We start from the raw sequence: 17,509 nt of genomic DNA, 5'->3' as shown, positions 1-17,509 counted from the left end.
TTTACCTTTAGTGGTTTATATTCATTTAAAATGCAATAATAAGTTTACATATAAAATACGTTGGTACACAGAGAAAAAAAATTATCTACGCTTGAGTGCCTGACATTCAACTAAAAACATATATTCTCTTTTCATACCAATTTTTTTTAATAACTGAATTTGAACCAACAACTTGCTAATTTCATTCAGTAGGACAATCCCTCATTACTTCTGAAAATTTTTAATAAAATTATTATGTTATCACTGAGATTTTTGTAGAATATCAGTAAAGTTATTTTATACAGGGTGGCTGATGAATATTGCTACAATGATGAATATTGCTACATTTTTTTTTCGGTGTATGGAATACATTTTTCTTTTATTCATGTTAAATTAAATTATTAAATTAATTATTAAATTATTATTAATTAAATTAATTAATTAATTAATTAAATTAATTATTAAATTATTATTATTAAATAGAAAAAAAGTTATTACATTTTTTTTTGGTAGCGGCTTTCATCAGCCACCCTGTATAAAAAATATTATTTCAATAGAACAATTAATGTATGTGAAAATAAATTCGAATATAACTAGCCGAGACAAAAAACCACCAAACGCACCTTACATATTGTAACATACATGTATGTGAAAATAAATTCAAATATAAATAGCCGAGGCAAAAACCACCAAACGCCCTCTGAAATTATGAACTAATTTTCTAAAAGCATTTTTTTTTTTTTTTTTGAAAAAGTAAAATATGGCCATTTATTGAGAATTGTGGCCATCATGATCACCTCCTTAGGATCTCTTTTTGGGCTAATACCTTACATGACTGGATAGAGCATCCCGAGAACTGTCTGTTCATCAAATTTGGAAGGGCCACCTTTGTCCATATGGCCACGGGAGACATTTAAAAAAAATGTTTTTGCCTATAGAAAATTATTTCATAATCTCACAGATAGGGGGCGTTTGGTGGTTTTTGCCTCGGCTATTTATAAAGGGTGATTTTTTTGAGGTTAGGATTTTCATGCATTAGTATTTGACAGATCACGTGGGATTTCAGACATGGTGTCAAAGAGAAAGATACTCAGTATGCTTTGACATTTCATCATGAATAGACTTACTAACGAGCAACGCTTGCAAATCATTGAATTTTATTACCAAAATCAGTGTTCGGTTCGAAATGTGTTCATTCACCGTAACGTTGCGTCCAACAGCATCTTTGAAAAAATACGGTCCAATGATTCCACCAGCGTACAAACCACACCAAACAGTGCATTTTTCGGGATGCATGGGCAGTTCTTGAACGGCTTCTGGTTGCTCTTCACTCCAAATGCGGCAATTTTGCTTATTTACGTAGCCATTCAACCAGAAATGAGCCTCATCGCTGAACAAAATTTGTCAAAATTTGAACACATTTCGAACCGAACACTGATTTTGGTAATAAAATTCAATGATTTGCAAGCGTTGCTCGTTAGTAAGTCTATTCATGATGAAATGTCAAAGCATACTGAGCATCTTTCTCTTTGACACCATGTCTGAAATCCCACGTGATCTGTCAAATACTAATGCATGAAAATCCTAACCTCAAAAAAATCACCCTTTATTTGAATTTATTTTCACATACATGAATGGTATGTTCAAATTGTATTTTTATAAAACATTTTGTCAACGTTATATATTTATAGAAAATTTTGTCTTGTTTTATTTTTATGGAAAATTTGTTCAATAATTTATTACTATAGAAAATTTTGTCAACATTCTATTTTTATTGAAAATTTTGTCCAAATTTTTTTTTAATTGAAAATTTTGTCAAAATTTTATTTTTGTAGAGAATGTTGTCAATTGTTTTTCTACAAAAAATATTGTCAATATTTCAATTTTATGGACAATTAAAAAAAATTGATTTTTATAGAAAATTAAAAAAAAAAAATATTTTACAAAATTTTATTTTTGTAAAAAATTTTGACGAAATTCTATTTTTATAGAAAATTTTGACAAATTTTTTTTTTATAGAAAATGTTGACGAAATTCTATTTTTATAGAAAATTTTGACAAAATTCTATTTTTATAGAAAATTTTGACGAAATTCTATTTTTATAGAAAATTTTGACAAAATTTTTTTTTTATAGAAAATTTTGACAAAATTTTTTTTATAGAAAATTTTTACAGAATTTTTTTTTATAGAAAATTTTTACAAAATTATGTTTTCTGTGATTTTATTGTTGACCTTTGGAATTTTATAACTTTGTCTTCTTGGTTTGGCTCGAGATCATCGAACAATTTACTAAGGACCCTATAAAATTCGTCAAGAATAGAACAGCGAACAACGAAATTGAACCAACACCAAAAATCTTGAAGAAAACGACGTATATTCCAGGGTTTTCGGAAAGGTTACCAATTCCAATATATACAACAGAGAAAAATACCAGATTGCTTTAAAAGCCACAACACACTAAACAGTATATTCAGCAGGACTAAATCAAGGATGAAAAAGGAGGACAAATCAAATACAGTTTATAAGATTAAATGTGATGGGGATGAAACTAATTTATGTCAAATGACATATGTAGGAACAACCAAAACTAAATTAAAAACAAGATTATCATCTCACAAATCTGCAGCACATTGGACTTTAACACGGCCTGCACCAAATTTTAAAGACGTAGACATACTAGCACAAGAATCCAATCAGAAAAGACGATTTACATTAGAAATGTTACATATTATTGACACCCCTACAAACAAACGTATGAACTTTAAGAAAGACACAGACAATTGTGCTCAAATTTACAGGTATTTGTCAAACTTGTACGCTGTAAAGGAAAAATCGATTGTTTTGTTTCAAAATGTAATTATTTTCAAATGTATAAATGTTTTTAATATTTTGTAAAATTACTTGTTTGTTAAATTTATAGTTAAAACCCTGACAAAGATCACCGGCGGTGGTGGAAATATTGGTAAAAATTACAAATAAAACAATTAAATAAAACACCAACACCTGTTTTTGTAAATTGTTCGATGACCTCGAGCCAAACCAAGAAGACAAAGTTATAAAATTTTATTTTTATAGAAAATTTTGACAAAACTTTGACTCAATTTTATTTTTATAGAAAACTAGCTCAATACGGCCAGCTTGGCTGAGCCTACCTACAATTTCAGCCCTATATATCCATGGCCCCTCAGACGAAATATATCCGGTTTGTGAGTGAGGTGGCCAACCAGACACTTTGTCGCCAAAAAAGATTTTGGGCCTAATTTTAAATACCTTTTGTTTGAGCCCCATATTGCCATGTTCGGTAAAAATGTCCCGTTTGGGAATGTTTTGGGGATGGATGGGTCCCCAGATGCTTAGTCCCGAGAAAAAATATAGGATTCATACTTTATTTCCAAATATCATTCATTTGAGCCATGGTCGGTAAATATGACCGATTTAAAGGTGGGGGAAATCAGATGCGTTTTCTACCCTTAAAATAACTTTCATTTTAATCCCATATTGTCATGATTGGTCTATATATACCTTTTGGGGTTTTTGGAGGCGGTTACCTCCTAGGTATCACACCCCAAATTTACACATCTGATTTTTCTTTTTAGATTGCCATAAGAGTGCAAACAGAATTTTGCTTGAAGAATTTAGGGTAATGGGGAGGGTCCTCACCACTACAGATATCGAATCTGTTCCAAAAAAAAATAGGTTTATCCGTTTTTGAGTCTTTGCATACGAAGCATGAGTGCAGTTCGATTCAAGTTTAAGCTCAATGATAAGGAGCCTCCTATTTATAGCCGAATCCGAACGGCATGCCGCAGTGCGACACCTCTTTGGAGAGAAGTTTTACACAAATGTTGCCAGCATTAGGAGGGGAAAATCACCGCTGAAAATTTTGTTGTAATGGTCTCGCCAGGATTCGAACCCAGGCGTTCAGCGTCATAGGCGGACATGCTAACCTCTGCGCTGCGGTGGCCTCCGAATTTTGTTTCAATGGAAAATTGCCAGGAATATTGCCAATTATCTCAAATGCTGTGACCTTTTTGATATACTGTTTTTTTATTTAGATCCTAGGCATTAACAGCTTCCTCACATCCCTCTTAGTTTTTGCACAGTGGGCCATTTTTAAATTCTACCTTTAACTTTAAATGCTAAATATCTCAAATACTGTGTCTTTTTGGATATCCCTGGATCCCTCTTAGTTTTTACACAATCGGTCTTTCTGTTAATTCTAGCATCAATTCTTTTTGATTTAGATTATATGCATTGAGAGCTTCCATCACTATAAGTGGGTACTTCGCATCCCTCTTAGTTTTTGCACAGTGGGTCATTATGTTTATTCTAACTATAACTTTAAATGCAAATTATCTCAAATACTGCGGTCTTTTTGGGTATTCTGCTTTTTGGTTTAGATCCTTGGCATCAAGGGCTTCCTTCACTATAAGTGCTTAACAATGGGCCATTCTGTTAATTCTAGCTTTAATTCTAGCTTTAATGGTAAATTTCTCAAATACTGTGGCCTTTTTGGATATTATGCTTCTTGACTTAGATTGTAAGCATCAGGAGATTTCTTCACTATAAGTGGGTACCCCGCATCCCCCTTATCTTTTGCATTTTTCGCTTTGGACTTTTTAGTGTTCGCAAAATTCGCAATGTTTATAGTCCGTTTAGTGCTCTTGTTGTAATTTCTTCTGAATTTTTCATTATTTTTCCTAATTTTATTTTAGATATTTTCTGTTAAATTGTTACCATAGTTCTGCTAAGCTCGTAACAGAGTTCTGCTAATTGAATGGGTTTGTGTCTCTGCTACTTATCTTCGCGGACAAGCTACCATTTGCCTCTGCTTTCACAGCAATTTTCTATTAAAATTCATTATTTATATGAAATGTGACCTTAATTTGATTTTGTTACATCAACTCTTGTTTAGAAAACCTTCTTCTATGTAAAATCAATAATCTATACCATATATATATACATATAATTTTATTTATGATCCACTTATTTCTCTCTATGTATTTTACCATAAAAATAATTCATGATGTCACTTTTGACAACAAGTAGTACTACAACACATTGCCGGCGAAATTATGCACAAAGCAAGGAAAAATAGGAGATAATTAAAACTGAACAAGAGGGGGACATCAAACCCAACAGCAACAAAAATCGTAACGGGGCAAAAGGAGAAATAGTGAGAAGCTCATTTGGGGGAAAGAAAGGAAAACCATACAATGTCATGTTAGAAAATATGACACATGACGGCATTCGAACATCCGATGAGTATGCATGTCCATATGACATAGCTTGCTAGTAATATAACTGACTGCTTAGTACTATAAAATACCCAACTGCATGTGGAAAATATTTACAAGGTTACGAAGAGTACAAAACACAAAAAAAAACACAAATATGCTCCTTATACAGGCCACATAATATAATTGTACTAAACAGGAAAAAAAATTACTACAAAAACTGCAGAGCCTAAAAAAATGTGCCGCAGCACTTCATTGAGAAAATTAAATCGATAAAAGGCCAGCCAAGTATGGAAATGACAGCCAAAAGGACCGAACATTGACAAAATGAAATGCGTCGAAAATTTGTAACAGACCGAAAAGTATTATAGATATTATAATGATGTAGAATATACTACAATATCCACATTTATATATACAAACAATCATACTTGTGTTATGCAATGTAGTACCTTTACGAGGTCCGCTATTCATGTGTGCAATTTAGTTTGAGATCTACACAGAAAAAAATAAAAATCGGTTTCAATCACGAAATTAATTAATCCAATTAATTTTTTAATTGAAACTGCTTCAATTACGAAAATTATAATAACATTCAAAGCTTTTGGAAAAGGTGACAAAGAAATTTTTCGGTTGAAAGAGTGATTGAAAATTTTGGAAATTTTCAATTATTTCTTAATTGGATCGATTAAAAATTTAATTGAAAATATGCAAATTTTATATTAAATTTTTTGCACACCCTCGATTTCGATGCAACATGGATCACATATGCAAAACTTCTGGAACACGAATTTGAAGTTTATGTTTTAGTCCATGATCATTCCTTAGAAACAAAACACCCCAAGAGGGTTTTCAAAAATTAAGCAGAAAATTTTGTTTCCTGAATTATAAAAGAAAGAGTAACGAGGCAGGTTTAGGTCTAACTATCGACATAAACTTACAGTAATTAATATATATATACAGGGTGGCTGATGAATATTGCTACAATGATGAATATTGCTACATTTTTTTTTCGGTGTATGGAATACATTTTTCTTTTATTCATGTTAAATTAAATTATTAAATTAATTATTAAATTATTATTAATTAAATTAATTAATTAATTAATTAAATTAATTATTAAATTATTATTATTAAATAGAAAAAAAGTTATTACATTTTTTTTTTGGTAGCGGCTTTCATCAGCCACCCTGTATATTATTAATATATTATTTACATTATTACATTTATCTACAATATGTTATAACTGTATCGATGCTAAAGAAGCCGTTTTTGAAGGAGTTTTATCTTCTATATAAATAAAGAATTTTTTATAATTTTGATCGACTAGACTTTTTCCAAAACGAACAGTCATAGCAGTGATGTTGGGTCTAAAAAAGTTTCCGCTTCAATTAAAATATGATTAAAAGAACTTACTGCATAGACTAGTAACATTTTTTCTTTTTGTCACTCGATTCTTTCGCCAATTCAATGAAAACAGCTGTTTTCCCTTTATAAAATTATCCGTTTTCAATGAATTGGCGAACGAATCGAGTACCAAAAAAGAAAAAAAGTTAGAGGTCTAGGCCGTCATTGTTTAATTGAAGAAGATTCAATTTTCAATCACATTTTATATATAAAAATATGTAAGATTCAGTAAAAAAAATTATTGAATCAATTAACTTTTTAATTGAAAATGTCAAAAATGTCAATTACAACCGTAATTAAATAGAATTCAAATTCAATTAAAAAAAAAATGATTAAATCAATTAATTTTTAAGTGAAAATTACAAATATTTCTATCACGATCGTAATTAAAAAAGTTCAGATTCAATTAAAAAAATGATTGAATCAATTAATTTTTTAATTGAAAATTTCTTAATTAATTAAAATTTCTTAATTAATAATTGAAAAAAAAATTCGGATGCCTTTAAAAAATGATTCAATTAATTTTTTGATTGAAAAAATTTTTATTTTCAATAAAATTTTTAATTGATAAAAATTTTGTGATATTTTTTCTGTGATGCGATCCGAGGGGCCAACATCGATTCGGCGAGAAACGTACAGTCGACACTGCACGGAAGCCGGACATCGGAAAGCTGCAAACACCAAAGGTGGCAACGGTATACTCCACTCGGATGACCCAATTGCTTGAAGAGAAAACTGTCCTGTCCCAATAGTACAGCGGGCAATGGCAAACTATTGCGCACTCCATGAAAAATGCCGCAACATACGTACCTTGATAACAAAAGCCTCCCCCAAAGAATTCATGGTACGACCAGGAGTGCCAAAAAGCTACTGAACCCAAGAATGCGGCATACAGACTAACCTTGCAATCAGTAGCAACGCGCCAGTTTAAGGAGAGGTGTCGGAAGAAAAGGGGAAGTGGAATGAGTATAGCATTGATGATTAGTTTGTGTCGGAATAATGGAAAATAAGTATTTTTGCTATCTTACTACGCTTGGGACAGCTAGGGGACATATTGAGCCCTGTTTCAGAAAAAAACGGGCTCTACACCGTACTCAATAGTCGTTGGGTATGTAGAGCATCTTTATCAATTTGACAAAGGTTTTGATGAACATACATGGTGTATCAGAAATCGCGATCCAATTGTCAAAGAGTTATGAAAATAGCACACACTTGCCTAACTTTTATAATTTCTTTGTTATGCTATTCTTTTAAATAGAAAGCATTGCATATGATCTCGAGCTAAATATGTTCGAAAAGTTACGAAAAGATTTTAAAGAAGACATTTTTTCTTTCTATTCTATATTTTAATATTCTCAAGGTCATTAGTTCGATCCACTTGTTTATGAGTTTTAATTTATTTTATTTGTTTATTTTCCACTTATATTTATTTATTTTGATAATTTATTTTGTCGTTTTTCTTCTTAAAGACTTTATTTTTCAGTTTTGTTAATGTTCTCCAGCTAATCGAAGTACCAAATTTTGATCCCACTTAATGAAGTACTAAATTAAAAACAATCTTAATTAATTTTTTCTTTTAAATCTACATCAAAAGGAAATAGGGAGAGAAAATTTGCGAAAAACATGCATACGAGTATTTTAAAATTTAATATGAAAAATATAACATGCATTACTTTATTAAAATTTTTGGAACTACCCTCGTATACTCATATACAGAAGTACTCTTGGCATTTGCCTCAAGTGTAAAGAAATAAAATGGTCCTCATCAAACACACACAACAGAGCAGAAATGCTTTGTAGACATAATACAAAAATGTAATAATAATGATAATAATAATAATAACTTTATTATATGTTATTATTATTAAATAATCATAAGTATAATGTAGGCGAAATTCTTATCTTCATCACAAATATTTTTGTATATAAGCAAAAACTGGGGGAGTAATGTCTGTCCCAATAAATGTGTGAGGGAGTGTTTGAGTGTACATCAAAAGGATGTTATATATATTAAATTATTTGGGACTTTGTATTGTGGGTTTTTTTGCTGTTATAATACTGCAGTGGAAAGATTTTTATCGGAGTGTGTACGTTTAGGGAATTGTTTAATATTTCATACATAAATATTTGAGGAATACAAAATCGTTGGGAAGTATTAAGTAAAACCAAAACTTTTGACACCAATCCTTGAGAGCAAAAGTTGTTAACAAAAAGTTTAAAGAAAAAAAATATACATTGAATAAACGCTTTTATTACTTTTTGGAGGAAAATTAGAGCACGCAAACACATTTACAACATGTATATGAAGTTGGAGAATTAACTTTACCGTTTGCTGGCTATGACTTTCTTTGGTTGGATATTTCATCTAATATGAGATTTATTAAGAGCCATTTATTCCACAGATTAAAAGAAGAAAGAAGAAAAGATAGCAGTATATTATTAATAAGATTTGTAATAGAGTACATATAGAGTATAAAATGGTATTTAATCATAAGAGTTTTTTGTTTTCAAGTGAATTTCAAAGAAATATTTAAGGAGTGTAAATTGATTTTTTTGTTTTAATCTGTTACTCATGTTTCCCACAAGAACTTGGTAACATTAACCATATGTGCAACCAATCTTTTCTTTTTCAGATGGTCATACTTGGAAGCATCTGCAAATGATGCGATGCTTGCTAGAACTTGTTACGTGATTATCACATTAAATAAGAAATTTTTTTTGAGACAAAATCCCACCCCATTTTTCTTATTGATACATTTTTCTATTGTTATAACAGCAATAGAAGAAGAAAAATCCCAATTTTAAGTCACAAATTCTTCATATATTGAACCAGTTTACATCTATATTACAACCATTTAGCTATGTATTTAAGTTTGTGTTATGGAGTAACCCATATTCGAAGTAAATATAATTCAATTAGCGATAACATTTCACAAAAAGTCACGTTTTGATTTGTGTTTGAGGTCATATACATTGAATTCCAATCCACCTCGACCAAGTATTGTGCGACGTTTCCTTTACACAATTGCGATAAGCTAAGGAAAAATTCAATTTCCACCCAAAAGCCCCTATACTTAGGAAATTCAACATCCTAATCTCTAACAGCAAACAATGTGAGCAAATGGTGCTGGGAATGGCCAAGGAAATCAAGAAAAACAAAACTAGGCGAACATAGAAAAATGTGTTACATGGTCTTCCATATGGTACATTAAAAGGGGGCTGCAGGTAGAATAGAATATTAAACGCTAATGTGTTGTCTTATTTCGAGAAATTCCAAAATAACAAAATTTAATTTTATAATACAACTATAATGATACTTATTTTCCCAACAAAATTGAAGTAAAACAAAAGTAAATAAACATTGTCAGCCACACTTTGGCCGACCATAGCCACAGAAGAGTAGCAGATGTTGGTCTAAGGCCAAAGGCAGCCATAGATGAGTGAATGAGTTTCAATGGCCAGCATTTTTCTAGAATTTAAGCGCAGGCGGCGGCACAGGTATCGTCACAATTTTATTGTGGCAAAACGACAGAAACCACTGCGCCATCATCCCGATAATGTGTGAAGATAATACCAACTAGCACATCCGAATAACAGAACATACAAGAGTATCTATTGTATGGCTGATGTTCTCCGCTTTTGAGAGCTGTAGAGTTGCCGTATGAAAAAAATTACTAAAAATTATATTTCGAGAGAAAATGTTTTCATAATTTTGTCCAAATTTTATTTCTATTTAATTCATTTTTTTTGCTCAACGTCCATCTTAAGAAAACAGAGCTCTGATAGTTTAATGGGAAGACGAAGATGGATCAATATGAGGATCCACGCTAGATAGAACGATTTCAATATCGGATACAGTTAAGTGCCTAAGTTAATCTTGGAAAGAAAACTAAATCGGACGATAAGTCCCCTCATAGACATTGGTCACTATGCAGAAGAAACATTAGCTTTAAATGGAGAAAGAAATCCACGATGTTCCACTGGACCTACGAAAGCATGATCGGGTCGATTTTGACATTCGCATAGGTAGTAAGGTTCAATGCAATGGAGAGGAAGTACTACTAATTATAATCTGTCGAATGGAAATTCAGAAAAATGTATGAAATCTTTATTTGAATCGATAGTACGGTCCATATAATTTAATGTTTGAAGATAATTTCAGGCAAATGTTGGCCGTGACTACATTTTGGCCGGTATGTCACGAATTAATGCTTCAATGTTGTCTTCCAATCCGACAATTGAAGCGGGCTTGTCAGTATAGACATAAGCTTTAACATGGCTTAAAAAAAATAATCAATAGGCGTTAAATCGAACGATCTGGGCAGCCAATTGACCGGACCCGAACGTGAAGACAAATTTTTACCCAACTCGCCTCTCAATAAGTCCTCAATACGCGTGCTATTGGCATGTGCCACCGTCTTATTGGAACTACATTTCATGCAAGTGAAGCTCTAGCATTTTGGGAAAAAAAAGTTGGATATCATCTCACGATTGCGCTCACCATTCACAGTTACATTACGATACGCATCATCTTTGAAAAAGTACGGTGCAATGTTGCTACCAGCCTATAAACCCCACCATCCTGCGACTTTTTCTGGATGCATTGGTTGCTCTTGCAACGCTTCTGACTGACCTTCACTCCAAAATCGACAATTTTGCTTATTTACATACCCATTAAACAAAAAATGAGCTTCGTTTTTCAATAAAAAAGTTAATCTTCGACCAACTTTCCAATAGCCCATTCAACAAATATTCTGAGTTGCGGTAGGTCGTTCGCCTTCAATTCTGGCACCAGCTGTATTTTGAAAGCCTTCACACGTAAGAATCGTTAATTGATGGTCGTCATTAACGATGGCCGATACAGCTGCGTTATTTTCCTCAGTTCACACTCTACGTAAGTGTTGATGGTTTTATATCCAACAATGTAAATTTCGTGCGAAATTTAGTCACAATAGTCCGAATTGCCCCTTCAGTGGGTCAATTAAATTAAGCAAAAAATGGTAGAAGCGCGCGATGAACTTCCTTCCATATGCATTTTGATAATAAAATTCAATAATTTGCAAGCGTTGTTCGTTTGTAAGACGATTCATGGTCAAATTACAGACCACGAAACTTGCGTGAGCTATTAGAACCAGTGATGCCAAAAAGATTATAGCTAAAATATCACCCTTTATATACGACATTTATCTTGGTCCGATGTACCAGAGCAGCCACGGCTGTCCAAGAAGTCCAAAATATTTTTAAAGATACATATTTTTGGGTGAATAATATCATCTCATCATATTCATCTGAGCTGTTTTCCGAGTCTAATCTGTGGCATATGCCACATCTATAATATCACCATCGGATAAAAGTGCAAATCGGGAAGCATTATTACAACTAAGCTAACTGCTAACTTCAGTATGGCATACCAAACTGTTTTATTTATTAGTTCTTTTGCGTTTTCCAAAGCATCTAACAGAGCCACGTTCTGTACAAAAAAAAAATTAAAGCGAGGGAATTCCCATCTTTGATTAATTTTTATTTTATTTCGGTATTCAAATATAATGCCAAAATTTGCTTTTATTCCCGGATAATGTTGGTAATCATGAATAATCGTAGCAATGAGCAAAATTTCTTTTCTATTCCGAATAATGGAGGCTGCCAAATAATCATGGTCCGACTGTTGTTCTATAGAAATTTTTCTCATCTTTTTCTGTGGAAAATTGTTTTAAAATTCTATAGAAAATTTCTTCGAACTTTTTTTGTATGGCAACCCAGGCTACAATACTAATGTTTATTGTATTTTAGGTTGCGTCATAAAATGTGGTTTTGACCTTCTGCTAAAGTGGTTTTATGTCTCAGAGCATGGAGCATAGAACATATCCCGTGTAGTCCCCACCCCCCTGTTAACGGTAGTTGGAAGATGATGCCGGTGGAGGTGGTGCTTACAAATAAATTTTTGCTTAATTGGAATTTATGTTCAATGTCTTACTTTTGTTATAACCGAATATTGTTGTGCTCATAATCACCATCATCGTTATCGTCGTCATCATAGTTTCTTTATTGAACGAGTCTTAAGAAATGGCAAACTATGGACATTACTCATAATCTCAAACTTGTATATCTTCAACAATTCCATGAATTGACTTAGACAAGGGTTAAGCTAAGCATCAAGTTGGACTGTCATTAAAAAACCTCCATAAGTTATTATGCTTATTTTTTATACTACATAGAAAAAAAATTGAGAAAATAATTATGATTTCATTAACATTTTAGATATTTTTGTAAACTATTTTAATAAAAAAAAACATTTACATTTGACTTACTAATCAATGATGTTAGGTGGCGTCTTGTTTATATACCCTTAATCGAAATTAAATGAGACAAACATAATGCATAGATGAAGAAAATTATCTACATCTATCTAGTGCTTAGTACAGGGACATTAATCTGGTGAAAGATGATGGGATTCCATATAGAGCCGACGAACTATCGATATACACAACATTCGTATTTTCGATATTTCTAATATAAATTAAGTAATTCTAATAATATGAGAAGTAACAAGTTCTTTGAATGACTTTTCAAATAGAAAAAAAAACAGTCATACAAAAACACCACCTCCAAAATTTCAGGCAAATCGAATAATAATTGCGCCTTCCAGAGGCTAAAAATTTCGAACTGCGAAATCAGTTTATATGGCAGCTATATCAGGTTATTACCGATAGCACATTTGTCGGAAGTGATACCAAAACACTACGTGCGAAATTTCAGCCAAATCGGATAAGAATTGGGCCCTGTAGAGGCTCAAGAAATCAAGACCCAAGATCGGTTTATATAACGGCTATATCAAAACATGGACCGATTTTGCCCATTTTCAAACCCAACCAACTTCCGTTAATAAGAAGTATTTGGGCAAAATTTCAAGCCCCTATCTTTACTTCTTCGTAAATTAGTATGCTTTCGACAGACTGACGGACAGACGGACGGACATGGCTAGTTCGACTTAAAATGTTGTGACGATCAAGAATATATATACTTTATGAGATCTTAGATGCATATTTCGAGGTGTTGCAAACGGAATGACGAAATTAGTATGCCCCATCCTATGGTGGAGGGTATAAAAATCAGAAGATCGATTTATATAGAAGCAAAATCAATGCACAGACCGAATAAAACCTAATTTAATAAAATCAGTCGGAAACCATGAGAGAAATAATTGTGCAAAATGTTAGCCCAATCGGATGAAAATTGCGCCCTCTACAGGCGCAATGTATCTTAAAGGTTACATTCGGTGTCGGCTCGTTTATTATTGTGCAATTTTGCAAAAAAAAATCACTTTGCCGATAGTATCGATAGTAAAAATATCAATCGATATTCAGACACATAAAATACCGATAGTGCCATTGATATTTCTCCAGCTCTAATTCCATAGTGTAAGTTTAGTACTCTGGATTTTATTCCAGTTTTACTTTATTTTTTAAATTAATTATTTTTTCTCCACGTACTCAACATAGCATCAATACGGCAACCACCTGAACAACTACGCTATATGGCAATGAATTTTTGGTAAAGATTTTTGTTGAGATGAGTACAAAAATACCAGCAATGATAGGGCAATAGCGTGTCATGAATAAAAGATAGAAATGGAAATAATGCTATTTTTGTATATTTTTCAAAGCGATAAGGAAGAAATCGCATTTCATTGTTGGAAAAATTGTTTCAATTTTTATACCATTTCAGAAAAATATCATGTGGAAAATTATAGCAAACAATATTATGATTCAAAGTCTAATGAATAGTTGAGACAAAGCAACACTTTTGAAAAAAATGTCAAATGACCCGGCATAAAATGTCAGCTACATTTTTCGATGTAAATGAACCTAAAATGCCTCATGATAAACAAATAGAAAAAATAATTCCTACATTCTAAGCACCCCCTTCCTTATTTCTACAAAACATATGCCACCTTATCAGAAAATTCAGTCACGTCAATTCAAAATATAAGGGCTTATTATAATTATGTAGATGTTCATTTAATTATACCCATATTGGAAACTAATGCATGCTATTTGTCCATGGCTTACAATTGATTTTAATCAGTTTTTAATATATATTTTTTTTTGTGTTTGTTAAGGCAATATAGGTCGCCCATAAAAACAAAAACTTGGATATAGATATATATCCATATTTGCTTATAATTAACACCATTATTACTCTTTCATTTGCATTGCATACTAAAAGAAATGCCTTAAATTCCATGGTATTAAGTTTGAGATTTAATTGTATTAAACATGCGATTTTTCGTAAGCCGTTAGTATGGTAATTTATTAATTTTCTACAAGCAAAAGCTTTTTGGGTAAACATTTGCATTGATTAATTATCAAATAATAAGTGTTGTAGGCCTAAGTACAGCAGCAATGTGCGTGCGAAGAATATTAAACAAAATTATACATCACAAATTTTGAGTAAATATATACATAAAATTTAAGGTTTTATTATGAACAAATATTTTAAGACTCTTAATTTTCCAACTGGCGTAGATCGTACAACGGAAACATGGAATCCACTTCTGCTCTACCTTTTTGTAGGAATAAGGGCTCTCTATAAAGACTGACTGAAGAAAGTGGACTGACGTTTTGGGTAATCGAGTGGCTAGGACACTATAGCTGAGACTCTCACAGAGAAGAATAGAACTTAGGGCTGAGAAAGCATCATCTCAGGCTACTAAAAGGGATTCTGAACAGCCATTATAACAGTGATGGGCACATTAACACCGTTGAAATACTAAATTATGGGTGTATCCGAACAATCAACTAATTGAAGAAGCAATATAAAATACCAACAATGTTTACCCCAACGAAGCTGCACGAATTTGCGTATACTGTTTTTGTTTCTCGGTTCGTTGTTCCTTTGCTCGCGGATAGGCATTTTTGTGCAGTTTGTGTTATTCTCAATTTGTGCATTATACAATACAAAATACAACAAATTCGCCCTTAAACATTCCATTAAGAAACTGGGGCAAACTTCTGACAAATCAATGAGTGCTGTCCGATTCAATCTTAAACTCGATGATAAGGAGACCTCCATTTTATAGCCGAGTCCGATCGGCATTAGGAGGGGATAACCACCGATGAAAAATTTTCGGATGTTGATGCCAGGATTCGAACCCAGGCGTTCAGCGTCATAGGCAGACATGCTAACCTCTGCGCTACGGTGGCCTCCGCCGGACATATCATATTATAATATCATACCTATGACGTCACACGGAACGCGGAGAAAATTCAACTTCTCACATCAATGTGTGCAGTCCTATTCAAGTTATTAGCTCCTTTAAATGGCCGAAAACGAACAGCGAGCCTGGTTGTTGATGCTCTAACATTCCGGAAGAACGACAAGTGTCGTTCATTAAATGTATACTACCATCCTCTATTACTATATGGTTGTTGTGGAGGTGGCGGTCCTCGTCAAGCCCAAGTTGAGCAATCTCGTTCCGGTCTAAAGGACAAATCGCCGCGGGAACAGTGTGGCCATTGGTTATTTAAAGGCGCCAACAACTCGCCTTGTCATATCGACCATTATAGGGACTCAGTATTTGTGCAAGAGCCAGTGCCTCCCGGCCTTTCTCTGAGACTCTCCGCTCGATACCGCTGATTGTCCGCGACTGCCATTGCAGCTACTCCATATGGAGCATTCCATTATCCACAACCTGTGAACGCGCCCGGTAGCTCACAGTTAAGCTTCTCGTGACAACAATGAACATCACATAAATTGTAGCTCAATGTTACAGCCTGTGTGGTGCTCACAGCTATCCTGTGCCAGGATTACTATATGGTGTTATTGTCTGGTGGACGGTGCCTCAAAAATCCATCTAGTGTTTAATTATCAGCCAGCTCTATACTGATATGACCGTCAATGACGCTTAATGACTGGGTTCGAAATCTTGTCAATGCAATAAAGTTTGTGAGTGCGGGAAAACTTTTTACATAGCGTAGTGTACGACAAGCAGAGCAAACAGCAATGCCCATTGAGTGCGAGAAAACATTTCCAAACCGTTTTTGGCGCTTATTTGCATTGAAAATGTTTGAAAATTTTAATCCTATAGAATTTTTTTTAATTGTATTTCTATAGAAAATTATTCTTATTTTTATTTCTACAGAAAATGTTGTTAAAATTTTATTTTAATAGCAAATCTTGTCAAAATGTATTTGAATAGAAACATTTGTCAAATTTTTTCCTTTTTGCGGAAAAATTTTCCACATTTTATTAATAAGAAAATTGTGTCCAAATTTTATTTCTTTGAAAATTTGGGTTAACTTTTATTTCTATGAAAATTTTGACAAGATTTTTTTTTTGTGAAGTTTTTATTTCTATAAAAATTTAATCTAACTTTAATTTTTATAAAAAAAAATTTATCAAATTATTTTTCTTTAAAAACTATTTCCATTTTTAATTTTTTTTTATATTTTGTTATTTAAGACTTTGTTACAATGTTATATACAACTCTAGAAAATTTGATTATTATAAAATTTCGACATTTATTTCGTCGAAATTTTATTTTTATTTTACCAGTATTTCTTTTACCAGTTTTATTGATTTTGGGCTTTATTTGAAAAAGTTATTTAATTTATTGGATTGCCCAAAAAGTTTTTCATATAGACGGCGTTGACAAATTTTTTCACAGCTTGTGACTCTGTAATTGCATTCTTTCTTCTGTCAGTTATCAGCTGTTACCTTTAGCTTGCTTTAAAAAAAGTGTAAAAAAGTATATTTGATTAAAGTCCATTCTAAGTTTTATTAAAAATGCATTTACTTTCTTTTAAAAAATCCGCAATTACTTTTTGGGCAACCCAATATTTTTAACCCACTAATATTTATGCTAAATATTTTTCGTCTAACAAGT

The 17,509-nt window shown here is 32.4% G+C and overlaps 1 protein-coding gene across 6 annotated transcripts in view; it reads right to left on the bottom strand.

Moving 5' to 3' along the window:
- The window catches only part of LOC106081712 (dedicator of cytokinesis protein 9), a 93,756-nt gene that overhangs the window by 67,084 nt on the left and 9,163 nt on the right, over nucleotides 1-17,509 (bottom strand). For 3 of the 6 annotated variants that reach the window (XM_013243873.2, XM_013243876.2, XM_013243874.2), the window contains exon 2: nucleotides 8,951-8,989. The exons of the other annotated variants lie outside the window; for them this stretch is intronic. In XM_013243873.2, the coding sequence (XP_013099327.1) occupies nucleotides 8,951-8,989 (39 nt within the window). The remainder of the gene's footprint in view (nucleotides 1-8,950; nucleotides 8,990-17,509) is intronic. 6 annotated transcript variants of the gene reach the window in all.

Source organism: Stomoxys calcitrans, chromosome 3, assembly GCF_963082655.1.
Source record: "Stomoxys calcitrans chromosome 3, idStoCalc2.1, whole genome shotgun sequence".
NCBI classification, from domain to species: domain Eukaryota; kingdom Metazoa; phylum Arthropoda; class Insecta; order Diptera; family Muscidae; genus Stomoxys; species Stomoxys calcitrans.
This window is presented reverse-complemented; position numbering and strand designations above follow the sequence as displayed.